This window comes from Leiobunum rupestre, chromosome 4 (genome assembly GCF_980474605.1).
Source record: "Leiobunum rupestre chromosome 4, qqLeiRupe1.1.hap1, whole genome shotgun sequence".
Taxonomy (NCBI): Eukaryota; Metazoa; Arthropoda; class Arachnida; order Opiliones; family Sclerosomatidae; genus Leiobunum; species Leiobunum rupestre.
In genome coordinates this window covers 66,595,116-66,614,526 of record NC_143387.1, presented here as the reverse complement: position 1 = coordinate 66,614,526, position 19,411 = coordinate 66,595,116, and the positions used below count along the sequence as shown (strand labels likewise).

General features: G+C 36.7%; 3 protein-coding genes across 4 annotated transcripts in view; 2 read left to right on the top strand and 1 right to left on the bottom strand.

The window, feature by feature from the left end:
• The window catches only part of LOC149948801 (fibroblast growth factor receptor 4-like), a 40,773-nt gene extending 31,025 nt beyond the window's left edge, over positions 1-9,748 (top strand). The window contains exons 3-15 of the mRNA XM_090173934.1: positions 4,978-5,256; positions 5,591-5,674; positions 6,300-6,454; positions 6,525-6,648; positions 6,710-6,900; positions 7,088-7,226; positions 7,301-7,625; positions 7,691-8,108; positions 8,175-8,297; positions 8,365-8,435; positions 8,509-8,646; positions 8,723-8,828; positions 8,914-9,748. Coding sequence (XP_090030060.1) covers positions 4,978-5,256; positions 5,591-5,674; positions 6,300-6,454; positions 6,525-6,648; positions 6,710-6,900; positions 7,088-7,226; positions 7,301-7,625; positions 7,691-8,108; positions 8,175-8,297; positions 8,365-8,435; positions 8,509-8,646; positions 8,723-8,828; positions 8,914-9,024 — 2,264 coding nt within the window. The 3' untranslated portion in view covers positions 9,025-9,748. The remainder of the gene's footprint in view (positions 1-4,977; positions 5,257-5,590; positions 5,675-6,299; positions 6,455-6,524; positions 6,649-6,709; positions 6,901-7,087; positions 7,227-7,300; positions 7,626-7,690; positions 8,109-8,174; positions 8,298-8,364; positions 8,436-8,508; positions 8,647-8,722; positions 8,829-8,913) is intronic.
• A 32-nt stretch (positions 9,749-9,780) lies between these two features.
• Positions 9,781-10,628, bottom strand: Dim1 (thioredoxin-like protein Dim1). Of its 2 annotated transcripts, XM_090173935.1 has the most exons (3): positions 10,553-10,584; positions 10,412-10,456; positions 9,781-10,338 (listed from the first exon to the last, which is right to left on the bottom strand). In XM_090173935.1, the coding sequence occupies exon 3, from the start codon at positions 10,322-10,324 to the stop codon at positions 9,896-9,898; it is 429 nt and encodes a 142-aa protein (XP_090030061.1). In that variant the 5' UTR covers positions 10,325-10,338; positions 10,412-10,456; positions 10,553-10,584; the 3' UTR covers positions 9,781-9,895. The 2 variants fall into 2 exon arrangements, with proteins under 2 accessions (XP_090030061.1, XP_090030062.1); XM_090173936.1 differs by lacking the exon at positions 10,412-10,456 and having other exon boundaries at positions 9,781-10,336; positions 10,553-10,628.
• Positions 10,629-11,755: 1,127 nt separating this feature from the next.
• Positions 11,756-16,739, top strand: Sec8 (exocyst complex component secretory 8). The gene is made up of 17 exons (XM_090173932.1): positions 11,756-11,888; positions 11,961-12,001; positions 12,069-12,157; positions 12,214-12,415; positions 12,476-12,564; positions 12,624-12,911; positions 12,969-13,378; positions 13,439-13,507; positions 13,587-13,817; positions 13,893-14,029; positions 14,094-14,194; positions 14,259-14,471; positions 14,535-14,956; positions 15,020-15,051; positions 15,115-15,354; positions 15,419-15,514; positions 16,371-16,739. Exons 1-17 carry the CDS (start codon positions 11,823-11,825, stop codon positions 16,648-16,650), a joined length of 3,006 nt encoding a protein of 1,001 aa, XP_090030058.1. The 5' UTR covers positions 11,756-11,822; the 3' UTR covers positions 16,651-16,739.
• The last annotated feature ends 2,672 nt before the right edge of the window (positions 16,740-19,411 follow it).

Sequence of the window (19,411 nt, the reverse complement as noted above, 5' to 3'; positions counted from 1 at the left end):
TTCGCGCAACTGGATTTATAACAAGGGTCTGCAAATACCATTAATTCATCTTAATTTCTTGTTTACACAAATTACGCCTATTTTGGCCACTAATTACCAACAGATTAGGACTTAAAGAAGTGCCGCCAACGGCAGATTAGGGGTTTATCTTAATTCCCTTTGATCGGCAAGAAACGCTAATCCAGACGGGGGAATCTGCGCGCTTTACAGGAAGGATTACGTCTGAGGAATTAGCTCGTTTGCGGCGTGCGTTTTCCGGGCGAAGACGCCTCGTCCGGCGCGCATCCGGTGACGAAAGCCTCAGCTCTGTTTAACACATCTGCCCGCCACGCGCGCCCAGCACCGAAAATCCGCGCTAGGCTCTTGAGATTCTTAAAAGCCTTTCCGAAAGATGGCCAAATCAGCGGATCTAGCCTTCGCACAGACCTCCCAAAAATTCGCCATCCATTTTGGTTTAACCTCAGAAAATATAAAAGAGGAATTGCAACTCGGACGATTTATCGTCACGGGTACTCGTAACGCGTGTTAGCAAACGATTTGGTGATTTAGTTTCTACTCCCTTCGAAATCTATATTAACCGGAAGTACCTAGAGCAAACTCTGCGTTTTAGAACTTAAATATAAGTTTTGTAGCCTTGTCAACGCTCTATATTTTTAAATGTTTAGCCATAGTCACTATTAATGGTAAAATAAGTTACCCCTTTTCAAAATGGAAAATACACCTAAGCTGATCAGAAACATGTTACAAATTCCGGGGCCTTTTCAGCCTGGGGCCCAGATAGGGCAGCCCTTCTCTTAACTTTTTCATTACTTCCAGTAATAACTACTCTCTCGGGTAGGCTCAGTTTTAGGGTGTTTCTCATGGCGCCCGGGCCCAGCTAAACATTTGTGTGTTATATGAAACATATCTATCATTTCTTCCCACTGCTCCACTGTCGTCTCAAGTATGGGTACATTGTCTAAAATCCCACCTCATCTTGGGGCCCTCTACGCGACGCTGAGATAATGGACCAGTGGGTGAAGATTCCATAGACCACTTGTACTATGGGACTTCTAATAATTAGTCACCAACGAATAATTACTGTATCTTTTGGGAAATATAATTTTAGATAGTTTTTTTATATTAGCGCACCTAGACGATATCCTATCCATTTTTATCTATCTCTTGTTGAATAGTGGTATCTAACATCATCACCGCGGGTTCCTACTTCCTCCTGCGTGAAACAGAAACGACCGTGGGTTGGGTGAAACCCGAAATTTGTAATTGAAAAACCACACACACCGACCGCAACTTGTAGTGGATGAAGAGAGGCTTTTTTGCATTTTTATCGTCTCACTTGGTGGTATTTATCTCCCCGCTTTCACTCAACTCGCGGCCACGGATTCCCGCGTTACGATATTTTTGACGTGGCGCCCATGCTGTTATATATTCCGGTAAACCATTCCAGGATAGCTACGGTTTCTGTTATTACCCCCGAGAGCTTTCACTCCGCGTACCTCTTGGATTTTTATAAATGCTACTCGTTGGAAATTAACTACGAAGAATTTCTTCCAGCCGCGATGCCAAAAGATCAGTTTAGTCTGTGCTGAAATAATGACAGAAGTTAATAGTATTTTTCCCTGGTAGGAGTGGGGCGGATTTATTATAAACGTCTGCAATTTACATCTACTACTACTAACTAAATACTTTACTCCGCCTACTAAACCAAATTGGCCAAATTGTTTCTTAATGCGAGATGCGAAAGGAAGAAATCGAATTTGCGCCCAAAATGGCTTGCTACTGATCTATAGATAAGTGGCACTACGAAGTCACAGGAGTCCTCCATGCTTTTTCCGATCAATAAAAATTTGCGCCCGAAAAGGCGGTCATGGTCAAAGCTACAGAGTGCTACTTATGTATTGCAAATTCATATCTTCCAAATGTAAACGGCAGAAGATTTACTAAGGAGCGCTTCGGTTGAAGGCAAAAAATATAACAAAATTTTAAATTTATTGCGTGGGTTACTTTATATTCAAAATTGTAGGCGAAGTTTAGAACCCTCTTAATATATATATATATATATATATATATATATATATATATATATATATATATATATATATATATATATATATATATATATATATATATATATATATATATATATATATATATATATATATATATATGTATATGTTCTTTATATTTCGAATAGTTTTTAACGCGCCGATTTTATTTTTAAACTCAGAGTCTGAAAACTAAAAATAGGATTTCCCTATATCTCTTCGAATTTTCTTCGCAAAACTTTTCGCTTCGCAACCGCGTATTTCTACAGACTCTTTTGCATATAATATTAGAAAGATATACGCGTAGGAGTCGTTTTTGCCTAACCCTGTAGAAAAGCTAAGTTAAAAAATGAGGCTACGATGGTATAACACACGGAGTTCTTTCTTTCTCCGGAGCCCTGGAAAAGTTATGCGAAATTGAGATCACAATCATTGGCATCAATTTAGACAGAGCGGAGAAAGTGAATTGTGCCAAGTCGGTTAGGTAAATTGAACCAGAGCGTGGCAGGAGCGGTCTAGAGCGCTACACGCATTTTGGAAACCTAGCCTTTCTTCTTCTCTTCACTGTCGCGTTTAAAGTACAAAGAACAAATTATATTGGCTTCTGTCTCTCTCTTGATTCGAAACCTTTTAGCATTCATTTAAAAATAGTTATCTTACTGGGTTTTCGAATGCCCGGAAATCCGGGTCTAGGTCAATTTTGTTTGGAATAGACCTATAGAATCCCTTTGTTTAGATGCGGTGCTTACCAAGCAATAATTTTGGCAAAATGTGTTAACGGTGGGAAAATAAGGTCCAGTTGCAGTTGGTAGAATGAAGTTCAATAGGCTGGGCAGGAATGAGATCAAATTGGCAAAATGAGGTCTATCTATAGGTGCCAAAATGAAGTCCAGGTGGGAAAATGGGTTTCGGTTGGCAAAATATGACAATTGGCATAATGAGGTTCTGTTCAAATGAGGTCCAATTTGGAAAGATGAGGTTCTGCTCAAATGAGGTCCAATTTGGCAAAATAGGGTTCTGTTCAATTGAAATCCAATTTCGAAAAATTAGGTTCTGTTGTCCAAATGATGTCCAATTTGGAAACATGAGGTTCTGTTCAAATAAGGTCCAATTTGGCAAAATGAGGTTCTGTTCAAATGATGTCCAATTTGGAAAAAAATAGGTTTTATTTGTCTAAATGATGTACAATTTGGAAAAATGAGGTTCTGTTGTCCAAATAATGTCCAATTTGGAAAAATGAGGTTTTGTTGTCCAAATAATGTCCAATTTGGAAAAATAAGGTTTTGTTGTCCAAATAATGTCCAATTTGGAAAAATGAGGTTTTGTTGTCCAAATAATGTCCAATTTGGAAAAATAAGGTTTTGTTGTCCAAATAATGTCCAATTTGAAGAAATGAGGTTTTGTTGTCCAAATAATGTCCAATTTGGAAAAATGAGGTTCTGTTGTCCAAATGAGTTCCAATTCGGAAAAATGTGACTCTGTTGTCCAAGTGATGTCCAATTTGGAGAAACCAATTTTGAACAAAAAATCGGAGAAAAATTTCGTCAAGTGACTTGGAAAAATAGTTGGCAAAAATCATCGCACCCTGGGCACACCGCTGGTGTTGGAAGAGGGAAAGGGTTTTTGCATTAGCCAGAGATGGAATCAGAGAGGTTTTAACGCCATTCGCCTTCGCGAAAAACGCCTACTTATATTTTTTTGCGCGAAGATCGTAACTAACGCTAATTAATTTTAATGTCTCTATTATTAAACGTTTGTTATTTTAATGAATTATGGCTTGTTTTGTAGCCGACGGAACTAATGTTTTAAAAAGTCGTAAGTCACGACGGAATAAGATTTTTAACGCTCGGAGATCTTCCGCTCAAAAGTCTAGGCTATCTTCCAAGATTTTCCGTCTTCTTCTGTCAATGTAAGAAAAAAAAATTAGGGTGACAATATTTTTAGGTCCCTACCATCCGCGTGTTTTTTTCTAACGGAGTAAGAAAAAAATTATTTTCATTTCTGAATTATAAACTGCGACGTACGTTAGGTGTAAAAACAGGGTCGCAGTACCCGTAAAAATGTTCAGGGAGCTATAACCTCGGTAGCTTCTATTTTGTCAACTTTCTCTCCCTGCCATTTCTCCTCCTCGTGAGAACACGAAAATAAACCTTTAGATAAAAAAAATAGCAATTTAAGAGAAATATAACATCAAATTACGTCTGAAAGAATGAAAAAAAATTGTGGGGTTGGTTTTTATTACGTAATATTTCTATCAAAGTGAAGTGTATAAGAACTTTTTAGTTCTGTGGTTTTAATTTTCATATTGTACCGAATGTAATGGCTCCCAATGTAATTGAATAATTCAGACTATGTACTTTTGCGTATTTCAAAAGAGTACGCTATTACCCAACAGTCTTATTTTCTTATTTTTGTTTTTTTATATCTTTGCTATTCGTGTCTGTTCAAGGTCTTTCGTTTGTTACGTACAGAAGCGTATAATATTTATCTCGAGGTTAACGGGTTATAGTGAGTAGGGAACTGTTGGCTCGCGTGGCATGAACTCTGCCACCTGATTTAAAGGCATTAAAAGTCACTAGCTGACTTAGGACTACGGTGGTGCCTTGTGTATTAGCCTAGGTGATTATTATTGCACTTTTGTCGACACTGATAGTATATTACCGCCATTGGTATATTTAGACACCAGGGGACTGTGTTGAAATAAACATTGATTTCGCAATAACTTTTGCTAATTGTCATACTTATTGTTATTACGTTACTTATGCCTAAATGTATTTAGAAATATTAATGGGAGCCTGTGAACTTGTGAAGGCATATTTTTCAAGAGAGTAACTTCTGTCCTAACAGATAAATCTGTACTTCCAAATTATATCGTACACTTTAATTCAACAAGTTTTAATTAATAATTATCTTTCCTTTATTTCTTTTTCAGCCGCTCCGATTTTCGTGGACGATTACCCGTCTTGGTTCACCGTCAACGTGGACGAACATCAGCGCGTGACTCTCCATTGCAAAGCGGACAGTCAACCCAAACCATTCACCATATGGTTTTTCGAAAATGAACAGATTTCCAATCACGACAACGGTCTGAAATTGGCCGAAGCGAAATTGACCATTAAAAGAATCAGGCAAAATCAGGAAGGTTCCTACGCTTGCAAAGCGTACAATAAATTCGGTTTCATCTGGAGGAACTTCACCGTTAACGTTAGCGGTACGCTTTCTTTAAAGTATTAATTTCCATTAACGTATGAGGCCCTTCCCAACCAGATTTTAGGGTGCGAGTTCTTTCTTCGCTGTGTGGTTTCTGTGGGGGCCCCCCAAAACGTCTTTATTAGGCTGTCCATATCGACGGTACCCCTCAGGGTTCTTCCCCTTCCTTTTTGTTTTAGATTGAAAAGATAACAAAGTGTTTCAATTGAAAGAGACACTTGCCAATAAGCAATTTCCTGTACTACTTACGTTTTTTCATACACTCCTACAATACGCTAGATATATGTACATGGACTCTCTGTTATTTGTATTATATCTAACGTTGTTTATTTTAGAAACTGCCTTGAAGGATGCCCCCGTTGGCATGGATAAACTTAATTTGGAAGAATCCCCACCCGTTACCCACGATTTAACTCCTGGTGAGAAATTTATTTTTTTGTATTAAATTTGCTTAGTTGCCATTTTTATGAAAGTATTCAAATGACTACGTTTGAGTGTTTGTTCACGGTTAAAAGAGTCGGAGGAGTTGCTGTAAAACAATTGACGGATTTTGAAATGACGTTTTAGCGCGTGACACTACAGGTACATGTCTTGGGCACACAGCCTTATTTGCGTGCTTTTTTGACCATAACATCTAGAGGTATTTTCACGCGCAAAATGAATTTTAAAAGCCGTCAATTTAACGCGTCCGTTGATGTTAGCCGTAGATGGAGGCAGACAAAAAAGGGTAAACAGCGGTTCTCTCTCTTGCGCGAGGTCAGCTGAGGAACTAGTCGCTTTTGACGTCATCTAGCGATAAAAAAGGCTGGATGTCGACCCCTTTTTTGTCATAGCGTTGACGCGTTTAAATTGTTTTACAACGCGACTCCTTACATTGCCTCCATAGTATTTTTTTCCTTTTATGGCGCAAAATTTAAACGTTAAAAACACGTGACAATATTTCAATATTTACTCCCGCTATTATTAATTTGAATTTTAGTTGTTTTTAGGCAGTTTACAATGATTTTAAATGTAATTTTGTGTTATTATTTGTTTTCGACATAGCTGCTCCGTATTTTCACAAATCTCCAAGGCCTCAGTTAGTTGTTAGACCAGCAGGGTCTGATGTGACTTTGAAATGCCAAGCTGAAGGTTACCCAACACCCAAAATAACTTGGTTCAAGGAAAACGTTACTCCAAAACGAAAGAATAATAAAAATGTAAATTTTTTATTTACTTTTTTTTAATTGTCGGTTGATATTAACAAAGGATATCTCTTGTCAATTTCAGATTACCTATAGTAAGTGGACTATGAAAATGGACCAAGTAACAACGGCTGATAATGGAAATTACACTTGTATCGTTAGCAACACTGAAGGATCAATTAATTATACATTTACTGTTGAAGTGCAAGGTATTAATTGAGATAAATTATAGACTTTGTGGTAATTATTTAATAAACACTGCTCTTATAGAACGCATTTCTCACAAACCCATATTCCGTGATGGATATCCGGGTAATTTAACTGTTTATGTTGGAGAAACTGCCAAGTTCGAATGCCTTTTCATCAGTGATTTGCAGCCATTTGTGAAATGGTTACAACATTATAAAGTTAACGACACCTACAATGATGAGCAAGGATTCCCCTACATTAAGCAAATTAACGTAAGTTTTTCGTAATGTTATATAAATTATTTTAAATGATATAAGGTCTATAGTATAGTAGCATTTACTCTTTTGTGCTGCCTAAAAAGTCTTGAGGATTTTTAGGGGTAATAGGTCAGATCTAATTTGAAGAGTGTTTTTTTTTTCAAAAATAATATTTTTTTATATTTTTCAATGAATCTAACAGAGCAGCCATCCAAATATAACGGACCCACGTTTGTTGTATATTGAAAATGTTACATTTGAGGATGAAGGCTATTACACGTGTTTTGCTGAGAACAGTATTGGGATGTCGTACAGAACTGTATATTTGACTGTTTTACCACGTAATATTTTTAATCTTAATTTGACTTTACATATTTTAAATTCGTCATTGCTCACAAATGATATTTTATTAAAGATCCCACAGAACCACCACCGGAAACTCCCTTTTGGGTTTGGATGGTTTTATGTGGCTCAGGATTGGTTCTATTAGTCAGTATGATTTCCTTTGTGATCTGCCGTTATTGTACCCCGAAACCAAAACCATTACCACCAATTACCCAAAATATAATCATACGGAAAAAAATTATTTTGGAAAGACAAGATTCGGATAATAATTCGCACACTTCAATTGCCCCGTTGGTGAAAATTGATTACGAAAGATCAAACACTTTCTCGGACAAAGTTCCATTATCGGAATATGAAATGCCTATAGATCCTGCCTGGGAATTTCCCAGAGAGAAGTAACTAAAATTTTTTGTGTTATTAAGAATAACAATAACCTAAATGTTTAATGTATTTTTTATAGATTGATACTCGGTAAACCTTTGGGGTATGGTGCGTTTGGGCAGGTTATCAAAGGCGAAGCATATGGTATGGGGGGTATCGAAGGGCCCACCACAGTTGCCGTCAAAATGTTGAAGGATGGACATATTGATCAGGAAATGGCTGATTTGGTCTCGGAAATGGAGGTTATGAAGAAAATGGGGAAACACGTTAATATTATCAATTTGTTGGGCTGTTGTACCCAATCTGGACCTCTTTACGTAATTGTGGAATTTGCACCCAATGGAAACCTGAGGGATTTCTTGAGAGCCCACAGACCAAGTTCTGGCTACGAACAAGCTATTGGAATGGATTTGAAGCCAAAAACTCTTACTCATAAGAACCTCGTGTCGTTTGCATTTCAAATTGCCCGTGGAATGGAATATCTCGCCTCAAGAAAAGTATATTTATAACTCGACCTATTTGTCAGTTAATTTTTTTCTTAAATTTTATTTGAATTTTTATAGTGCATTCATCGAGACTTAGCAGCTAGAAACGTTTTGGTTACCGAAGATAAAATTATGAAGATTGCTGATTTTGGAATGGCAAGGGATGTCAATAATTCCGATTATTACAAGAAAAGATCGAAGGTGAGGATACATTTTTCAAAATACATTTATATAACACAATTTATTTTACAATTTTTTTTATAATTAGGGGCGTTTACCAGTGAAATGGCTAGCTCCCGAAGCACTTTTCAACAGTACATCTACCACAAAGAGCGATGTGTAATTATCCTTTTGATTAACTTTGCAATTGCATGAGGTTCATTATGCTTAAATCATAATTTATTCCACATAGTTGGTCATATGGTGTCTTACTGTGGGAGATTATGACACTAGGAGGTTCCCCCTATCCTTCTGTTCCTCATGAGAAACTCTTGCCCCTTCTGCAACAAGGGCATCGTATGGAAAAACCCCAAAATTGTCCATTGGAAATGTAAGTTTTCCGAATCGAACTATTTATGAATATCTTGGTATTTCGCTAAACAAATAATTATTTTGATATTATTAAGCTATTTCATCATGAGAGATTGCTGGAAAGATAACCCGTTAAATCGACCAACATTCACTGAACTTGTTGAGGACCTGGACAGAATTCTCACAATATCTTCCGACCAAGTACGATGAGCTTTTATAATTTTTGTATAGTAATTTCAATTTCTAGTCAACTGAAACTTAAGAGTTTTACTCTCCTCTTTGTCAGGAATATCTGGAACTGAATATTCCAGTTCTTGAGACACCGCCTTCATCCGATTGTTCAAGCTCATCGAGTGATAGTGAACTTGAATTGGAATTTCAACATACAGAGGTTTAATCTCAGCCCAGTTGTCAGACTTTCTTTTCATCTATTGCACAAAACGTTTCTTGAAAGTGTAGAAAGCTCTAAGACTCGGTAACGCGTAAAAGTGGAGGCTAAAGAATAGCCGCGCGAAAAGTCCTATAAACTCTCGTAGTTTTTAACTGATTGAACAGTTGATTGGCCCAATTTAGGCTAAGGGAAAGTATATTTATATATTTTTAAGGACGTGGTAGTTGTGGACAATTATATAGAAATGTGTATTTATTTTTGTCAGACTTTTCGATGAGAGTGGTGTGTTATAAAAGTTTTTATTCGTGTAGAGAAGTATTTCCTTCAAATATATACGATGTAAAAGGGTAAAACCCTTACTTGTGCCAAAGAATTAAGCAAAAAAAGGCCTTTATCAAACTGAATGTCATTTTGTATGTTTACAGTATTACACAAAAAAAGTTGTAAAGTTTTTCGGTGGTTTTTAAATTTGTTCTTTTCAGGAATTGTAAATATTTTGTTTTTAAACTGCTGAGCCCTGAAAGGACAAACTTTGGACTAATGAAGTCCAAGGTATGATCTGTTTTATATAAAAACTCTAGTACAAAGACTTGTAATTTATATTTGTGCATCTAACGCAGTTGGTTATATTTCAAATAGTGCCTTATATCAGCTACACAAGTGGGCTTTAGATCGTGTTAGAAAATTGTACTCTCAGGTTGGAAATATTTGAAACTACAAGAGTAAATCTGTAACATTAGAAAGTCACCCGTTGTTGCTATTTATTGTAAAAAAGCTGCAATAAAGACCTTGCAGAAGAATTGTTTTTTACTCTTATTAAAACATTTTTCAAACTACGGTATTTAAAAAAGGGAAACACTTTGAGTAATTATTACATTTAATATCTATATTTTGTAGAATAATCTTTTGGAGACACAACTAAACCTCTTCCTTTTCTAGCACCGCGATACACCGTTTCCAGAATGTCAATCATTTCTTGCTTATCTTCCAAAGCCCAGTTGATTTTGTTATTGTTACCAGTTCCCAAATCAATCATAATGTGTTTGTTGCGGAAGAAAAACATGCAAGTACACGGATCGTACAGTTCATACATCTTATTGAAGTCTGGTACTTCCGTAATGTCCACTAAATAGATAACTGCAAAGTTTTTAACTTTTTCGGCGATACTGAATAAAACTTCATCCATCTTCATACAAGTTGGGTCCCAATCGTGGCCAAAACGAATAACCACCACTCTATCTTCTTCGGATAGTATAGCTTGATCAACTTGCCAGCCATTATGTAAATGTTGGAGCAGAAAAGACATGTCTAGAGTTCACTGTAATATTTTCGATTAAGAGATTTTACTTATCTTCTTTTGAAGAGCGTATTTTTCATTTTTTCATGCACATTTTGTTTGAGGCCAAGGCCCTACTATGATTCTTTGTCAAATATAAGACTTTCAGACAAAAAAATTGCGTTAAAATTATAACTACACTATCATAATTTTAAGTAATATTTAAAACAATTTCTAACATTTCATTTAATTATTTACCTTTACTGGAATTATATTTAATTCTTTCTAATCGAACGAAGAATGAATGATCAGCCTGCTTCTATTCAAGTTTTTTGAGCATTTTTTGAGGCATAAGCAGACGACGTTTTTCATTCGTACAAACAGTGATGCCGGATTGAGGGAAATTTCCCACATCTAGGGAAATTTTTACCCCTAAAGACGGTAAAAAGGGAAAGGGGAAATCCGACCAAAAATTGGCTAAATCTTGGGAAATTCGAGTGGAAAAATGATTTTATTCAAAGCTAACATAAAAAATTGCAGACCTTCATTAAATGGACTTATTATGAAAGAGTGAATTAATACAATAATAGGTATTTGGTCGGATTCGCTTTAGCTGGCACCCCCGTAATTTTTTTTGGGTCAATTTGGAAAGTCATCTGCTAAACAAGGTATATTCCCGTTGGATAGAATCCCAATTGATCGAATTCTATTTTTGCAATTCCATTGGGTTGAATCCCATTTATTCGAAAAAGTTTATAGAATTGAAATCTGTTTATTTCGTTAGGTTAGGTTAGATTTCATGCTTTCACTTGTGAGCAAACAAAATGTCGGTCGAATGGGACAGTGGGTCGAATGGGATTGGGTTGAAAAAGAATCGACCCAATTAGACCAAATCCTAAACAACGGGCTCTATCTCTAGTACAAACTGTGATTGTTCCTAGTTTTTATTCATTGCGAGATGAAAATAAAGTATTATTTTTCCGGACATTTGATATTTTTGTTTTACAACGTCCCAAGTAATTGTTTTACGCAAACATAGAAATCTCATAGGTAACTAGAATGCTGCCGCCTACGGCCGAGCTTGACGCCAGTTCGCCTTGAACCTTCAGCCAATGAGAGGCCGTAGAGTGGTTCCGCCAAGGAGGATAATAATCGTCCTTCGATCCGCTACTATAGCGGGAGATAGGTGGCGTCATTCTCTCTGGTGACATTAAATTCTTGGCAGAACCACTCTTTGAGCTCTGATTGGCTGAGATCTGGCAATCGTCTGCCACGGCGTTTGGCCCATTTGCCAGTTACACGGCAGCATTCTAGTTACCTATGAGATTTCTATGTACGCAAATATCATTGCTTTTAGGGTTTAGGAAAACTAGGGAAATTTTTGTTCAAAAAGGGAAATTTAACGTGTCGGAAAGGGAAAATCCATTTTTGCGACTTGGCATCGCTGCGTACAAATGGGCGTCCTTCTTCAAGTTGACAAGTTATGTCACTTTTTCGTTAGATATTTTAAATTAAATTAATTGAAAAAATGGAAATTGGAGGTCCAGTAAGACCACCAAGAGGTGGAAAGACCATTGGAAAACCAGTAGCTCATGTAAGTTTACTAATAATTTTACCAAAAAGTCACTAAAGGGCCAAAGTCATTTAGCCTTTGCCTTTTTTATAGAATAGTTTATTGATATCTGTTATAAGGCCTCTGGCAGAAAGGTAATAGAAATAGGGAATGTTTTGAGTACATTTATGTAGATTTAATTTTTGATGGTTATAAATGTAGCAACAACTATGCCGAAAGAGACGCGCAGAAGGCAAAGCTGGAAATGAACTTCAAAAGAATTGATCAGCAGCTTGATGAACTTGTTGCTAGTAAGTTAAAGTTTGCCCTACTTAAATGCAAAGTAATGTCACTCCTCTTTTTTTAGCTCATCATGAAGAACTTGGCTCTACCATGCAAGTTTTCAGCAAAATATCAACTAGAGTTTCCGCCTCTAAAGAGAAAATAGTTTCTATTAAAGATAAACTTTCCAATTGTAAAACTTTGCTTCATTGTAAAAGGGAAGAATTGAAAAAGCTGTGGCTTGAATCAGTAGAGCATAAACATGTGCTAAATCTGTTAAATGAAATGTAATTGTTCTAAAATTTGGTTACAAGCTATATATCTTAATTTTTCAACCTTGCACTCAGAGAAGGGGTTACGGAAGTTCCTCAGAAAGTAGAAGCTTATGCTAAGAAGAAACATTATCTGCATGCTACTCAGCTACTTGTTGCCTCTGGTAATTTATAATATTCAGACGGTATATAAAACTTTTCTAACTTTTATTTCTATGGTTAGTTGAATTATTGGATGGGAAACTAGACGGAATTGATGCATTGAAAGATGTGAAATCTGCTCTTATCCTTAAGAAAGACCAAATTCATGAAATTATAGTTGATGAACTTCAAAGGCATCTGTACGTTCAGTCAACGGCTGAAGTTTTGAGACGTTTTAAGCAACATGGCATTGAAAAACGTTATGGTTCTGACGCCAGTGCTGTGCCTATACACAAACTGTCTTCTTCAAATCTTGATCTACCACTGGGGCTGGGAAATTCACCTAGCAGAAGAAGCAGCCGCGATATAAGTAAGCTTAGATATAAAGAACTTATTTGTAATCAAGCTAAAATTATTATTTATTAAGGAACAACTTTAAACTATGCAACTGATCATGATAAGCCAATCTCTGAAGATATTAATTTAGCAGATCCAGAAGAAAACAGTCCTCACTTTATTGCAATTTTAGCCCAATGCTTATTTTTGCTGAACAAAATTCCCGAAGCCGTTGAGAGAATCAAGGAGAGATCTGAGAAAGAACTATTAGCAGTGATACGCAGAACTGCTCAGCAAATTATAGACCATCAGTCATCATTAACCTCTCAGGGGATAAATAATCTCTCAATTCATGATTCCAACTTGTCTGAGTTCATAATAACCACCTGCAAGTCTCCCCAATCTCACCTACTTCTAGATTTGATTCATCTTTTGTTTCAAGAATTCAAATGTGTAGCTGCTGCTCATGAAAGTCTTCTTGGGCATTTAAAACACAAAATTGTACGAATGTTTTCTCTGGTTTTTTTTTTAAATATTTAAATGTATTTATTAATTTAATAGGGAAAACAAAGTCCATCTGATATTCAACTCTATGAAATGGCTGATATTTGGTCCAAAGTCCAAGCAGTTGTTAGTATATCTCATATTTGATAACATTTTCAGAAATGTTAATTCTAATTTTTTAATGTTGTTCATTTATTTCGTTTAGTTTGAAATTGTCGTAGGAGAATATTTGGATATTCACAATACAGCTTCAGTGCATAAAGCCGCTCCTCCAGCATTTAACGAAACCACATCAGCAGCTGATATTGCAGCTTTCTTTGACAGGAAGAGACCTTTTAAGCCCAAAAAGTTTGCTTTGTTTCGTTTCGATTCATCTTCGCACGCTATGAGCATGAATGCTTACTATCAAGAACAGAAGGAAGCCATGAAAGAAAAGGTTTTTTAGTGATTCCGATGCATTTTGAAAGCATGTTTTAACTTTTAATACTAAATCTACTTAACTGTAATATAGAGTGAATTCAGGGATGATTTGGACTTGGGCCAACAGCTTTTGGTTTGTCCTCCCAATTCAAATAACATAACCGTAATTTTTAAACCTATGATGGCCTTCATAAGTGAAATTGAACAGTTCTTGTGTTTGGAACCAGAGTGAGTTAAAGAATTATAGTTAGGGATAATTAGGACGTATTATCAACCATTTATTCATTTTCAGACAACATTGCCTCTTACATTCTTTCTTAACTGACTGTGTGAAAGTTTTTCTCGGCGAAGTTGTCACAGAAGTGGACCATATTATTGATAATGTTACTAAAAGTATGATAACATTCTTTTTAATAATAATTTAACAAACTTTTATGTCAGTATATATATATTCTAGCTCTGGATACTTGGAAGACAATTTCGGATCCCGAAGTTTTAAAATTACTAGATTCATCTAAACCTTTACTTCAGAGTACAGTTATGTTATATAAAAGCTTACAAGAACTGCAAGAACGTATGTTGGCACTTCCAATGTACAGCGATCAATTTTTAGGCATAATTTGCAGCATTGTTAACAATTATAAAGAAACGTGCCAAGCTGCTTATAAAAGTAAGTTATTTTATCATATTTCATGCATTTTTGTGTATTAATTTACTTAAAATTTTTGTTTAGGTATTGTTAAACCTGAAAGAAGGATGATTCAACCTGATGCCAAAGACAAAGGGGTGATCAGCTACAATTGGATAAGCGACGGTGATGTCAATAGGCTGTTGAGAGGTTTAGCAAGTTGGCAATGTTTGGAAAAGCACACAGTGAGAAAATTTGGAGAGCAATCATCTTTTGATGAATCCCCCGCAGAAATTAGGCTTAGAAATCAAGCTGAAACAAAGATTTTGGTGTCAACCATGGCTATGAAGGGTCTAACTATTCCCCTCCACGAAATTCTTCCCGATGTGGAACATTTGAAAATGTTGGCGTTGTTGCAAGAAAGCATGGATTGGCTGTCCATGAAATTAACAAGATTCGTAACAATGTTACCTCACACCCCAAAAACATTATCTCCAATTCCAGTCCCAACAGTTGATGGAGATCCTGTTAGTACAATTTCCTTATTGTTTAGTGTTTCTGCTATTCTAAACTCTAATTTTTCTTGATAGGATGTTCAAATACAAACAGAGAGTCATTCCCAGTATGCGGATTATTGTTTAGTTATTTTTATAACACCGCTGTTAATTTTTATCTTTATATTAAGGGTCTTAAAGAAATTATCCAAAGAATTCCAGACTATCGGGGAGACGTGCCTTTTAATCTTGCATTTGGAAGTCCGAGTCCACTGCTTCTATTATTTACAACCAATAACAATGGCGAGTGGTGGATCTTTTGCCCTGAATATTGATCGACAGGAGCCAGATCCAGAAATTCTGCGTCTAAATAAAGATTTAATGACTATCGATCAAGCTACTGGTCAATGTTTGCAGGCTTACAAACACAGGTAAAGCTTTTAAAATTCTAATCAATGTATCTCCTGTGATTTTAAAATATTGTTTTCTATACAGGTACATCTTTGAAGGTCTGGGAAGTTTAATCGCCTATATTTTGATGAATAGTGTTACGAATATGAAAATGATCAACGAAAATGGAGTGAAGAAGATGTAAGCAGAACTTATGTTATTGAGTTTTAAATTATACCAATACGGTTTGTTTTGTCAAACATTACCAGTTAACAATATATATTTTATGGCAAAAAACCCCTCACATTTAACGTAAACTTAGTCAAAGTACAAGGTTATTAACTATCACCAAAGCATCATTTAAAGCAAGTGTCGGCTTGACATCGAGTAGCTCATTTTTCAACAGATGTCGCTAGCGTCGAAATCGAAACAAGATAGTTAAGCTACATTTTTACCCAAAAATGTGATACTTATAGGTACCCCTCACGTCGATTGAATCATTTGTAAATTGGTAAATAACATAAATTACAGTAATTTTAAACTATTTTTTTACAGGGGATATTTAATTTAGGTTAAAGTTCACTAAATAGAGTATAATTTGTCTAAATATAACATTTACAGTGGCTCTCTGATGACGTTGTCATTTGGCTGTTTTGAATTTTAGCTTCCTTTGGCATTAATAGATGGTACCACGCTCTCCGCTAAAGTCGTTTTTTTCGAAGAATCCAAAAGATTCAGAGCCATCTCATATAACAGGGGCTTTTTCATAATACAGGTGGCAATGATAGAGCCGACAGTTGCTTTAAATCATCAGTATAATAATAGACGCAAGCATAAACTCTATTTATGTCTTATTCAACTTGTTAAAAATTTCCATGGGCATTTTAAATATTGTAAGTCGGCTTGAGCGATTTCGCATGAGCCTTTTTCGCTGGAAGTAGCACCTAGAACTTTTTACCAAGTTAAAACAACACAAAGAATTTATGCTAGCGCCTATTGGTAAGATCACCATATTGGTTTGTCTTAACCTAATTTGTGTTTTTGGACTGGCTTTTAGGTGTCGCAACATATTTTCAATCCAACAAATGTTAACCAGTATCACAATGAGCAGAGAAGTTGATCTGGATTATGCCAGACAATACTTTGAGCTATTTTATCACAGCCCGGAAGAAATTCTGAGTTTCATAGTTGAAAGAGGACCTCAATTTCAAGAAATTGAATATATAAATGCCTTGGCATTACTTCATAGCAGTTCCGATGAAAATGTGGGCTCTGATTTCAATAATTTGAAGGAGAAACTGCAAAATATTTTAAATAAAGTTCCAGTTGCAGTTTAGAACGAGTCAGTACCTACACATATCGTTTTTGGTTTTGTGGCTTTGTAAATATCTTAGTATACTTCTAGTCCCTAATTTATATACTACTAAACGCTTTGAAAAAGTTAATTATGTATTCATATAACAAAAATAAAATTTTTATAAGAAATTGTTAGTATTATTGTGCTAAACTTTGTTTGCACTATTACATTGGAGGTAGGCTGGTAATAGTCAAGCATCCATTCCCTAAGGCTTAAGTATAGCTGAACGGGCTCGTCTCACACAGGGCCGGCGTTAGGGGGGGGGGTAAGCGGGGCAAAAGTACCCCGGGCCCGGGCCTCCGAAAGGGGCCACCGGAACGGGTGCCTAACTAAAACTATCTGACTATTTCCAAAAAAACAAATTTTGGAGTAAAAATTACCAGGGGCACGAAAATCCTAGCGCCAGCCCTGGTCTCACACTAAGAGCCCGAGCTCAATTTGAGACTGAGCCCAGGCTTTATTATGATAATGATACGAGCCCGAGAAGAGACCAAATCGTTGTGGTCATTTAATTTGAGCCCGAGATATAGCGTATTTGTGTGAGCCTGAGCTGAGTCCAATTTAATATAGTGTGTTACTACGAGTCCGAGCTGAGACCATTTTTTGTAACGAGCCCGATATGAGACCTTTCAATTTTCAAGAGACGGTTATGTGTCCATTTTTGCACGATCATGTCCCCCTTGGCCACTGGGGAGCAGAGGTGGGCAAAAATTGTGAGCGCTCGTTTTGGAAAATCACCTCGAAACGAGTGAGCAGTTAAAATTCGAAGGTCAGCTGCTTTTTTCAGTGCGAGAGAGAAACTGAGCAAGCTCTCGACGAGAATCGAAAGTTTCTCTCACCCGGTGAGTTTTCACGACGTGGTGAACAAGATCCGCCGATAGTCACGCTAGCCTGCTCACTTTTAAGCTTTCCCCCCTCTAGCCACGACGTTGTCGGTTCAATACAAAGCGCTGAATGCCCGCTGAGATACTTTTTCTCGAGCGACTAAATGGGCTGTTCATTTTTGAGAACCGACGGGGCGCGACCTTTTTCACGTTGAGCTACGATATAGTGTGTTCGCCGAGAGCTGCTCACGGGATGGCGAGCCAATTTTTAAAATAGTATTTATTTAGGCTATAATATAACAAAATTTCAAAATTACAATTATTATGAATAAATAAATTTCGTGTAACCCGCGCCGATGTTGTTTATTGTTGTCACAAAAATTACCTAATAATTACATAATAATAATCTTTAAGTTTAAAAAACCACACCGGCGTTCGAATTTAATAATAATAATAATAATCAGCTAGGCTAATACCCAAGGCACCACCTTAGGCCTAAGTCATCAAGCGACTTTTGAAGCCTATTTTATGTTTCATCAGAAGTAACAATTAGGTGTGATCAGAAATAACAAATAAGTGTGACCACAGAAGTAACAAATAAGTGTAAGTAAAAATAAGAATGGCTGTGGATATATATTGGTTATGTCACCGTCACCGGCGTTGTAGGTTTTGTATATCTCAAACAAACTTAACACATCAGGAGGATTGTGTGTATTCACTATTGACGGATTTTGAAATGACGTTTTAGCGCGCGACACTACAGGTACATGTCTTGGGCACACAACCTTCTTTGCGTGCTTTTTTGACCATAACATGTAGAGGTATTTTCACACGCAAAATGAATTTTAAAAGCCGTCAATTCAGACCGTAATGTTATTACTTGGCTAGGGGCGGGAAGTACGATGTCACAGTGTACCTTAGAAGTTATAACGTCTTACAATGATACTTTAAACCTGGGCACTTTTTGCCTCATTGCTTAAAACCTAATAGTCTGTAATATTCATTAATAAGTATGATTATTTTGGGAAATATTTTAGTAAGAGCTATGCACGGAGCAGTGGCGTACCGTACACGGGGTTTGCCAGACAGGTTTCCCTGGTCCCCCGACCTTTAGGGGGCCCCCTCGCGATTGCGAACAAGAAGGGGTGGCCCGGGTAGGAAATTGGGGAATCACTTCCATACGTAGGGTGGGGGCCCCTTTTCCGCGTTCAACCCTGGGCCTCACGTCAATTCGTTACGCCACTGGCACGGAGCCACGGAGTAACGAAAATGGGCCCGTGCATTGGTAGCTAGTTATATGATAAGTAACATAATATCGCAGGTATGAATGTTTTACTACATCCTTTCAGTAACGTCAAAAATTTTGAAATAGCTCCACTCGGTAGCGGCGGCGTGAACTAATCTAATGCTTGTTTTCCACTGGCGCGTGCAACGACGCGTTTCTCAGCTTTGAAACGTTCAAACGTTTTTACGCGCGTAAAGAAAAAAACATTATGACGCGCGCCAGTGGAAAACAAGCTTAACTCAACTTCCGGGACCGTGATATTAAGGCATATTTATAATAAGTTCGTTTTCGCCACGGTAACTTTAACAAAATAACAACGGAAGAAATTCAAAAATTGTTTGTATTTTCTCCAACAATATTAAATCTTTTAATTTGGGCAAATGGAGTGAAATTATAAATTAACCAACAACTCGAAATATGTGGATTACTACTGCAGTATATTGAGGAGATCTATCTCATTCATGTTTATCAATCTTATAAACCAAATGCTACAGACATTAAAAAGCTTTCAGTTTTTTTGCGTTTTAACTATAAGGCAAAATCGCCGTGACGCCGTGACGGCGGGCGCTAACTTATGAAATCCTCGTTAGGCCTAATACAATTTCTTTCCGAGTTTCTGGGGAGCGCTTCCG

What these genes read in the sequence shown, in the direction of transcription:
- Dim1 (XM_090173936.1), bottom strand. Translation starts at nt 10,324, where the DNA reads ATGTCTTTTCTGCTCCAACATTTACATAATGGCTGGCAAGTTGATCAA.
- Sec8 (XM_090173932.1), top strand. Translation starts at nt 11,823, where the DNA reads ATGGAAATTGGAGGTCCAGTAAGACCACCAAGAGGTGGAAAGACCATT. An exon ending in TTGGAAAACCAGTAGCTCAT is followed by an intron (nt 11,889 to 11,960) that starts GTAAGTTTACTA and finishes CCTTTTTTATAG; the next exon opens with AATAGTTTATTGATATCTGT. An exon ending in CTAAATCTGTTAAATGAAAT is followed by an intron (nt 12,416 to 12,475) that starts GTAATTGTTCTA and finishes CCTTGCACTCAG; the next exon opens with AGAAGGGGTTACGGAAGTTC.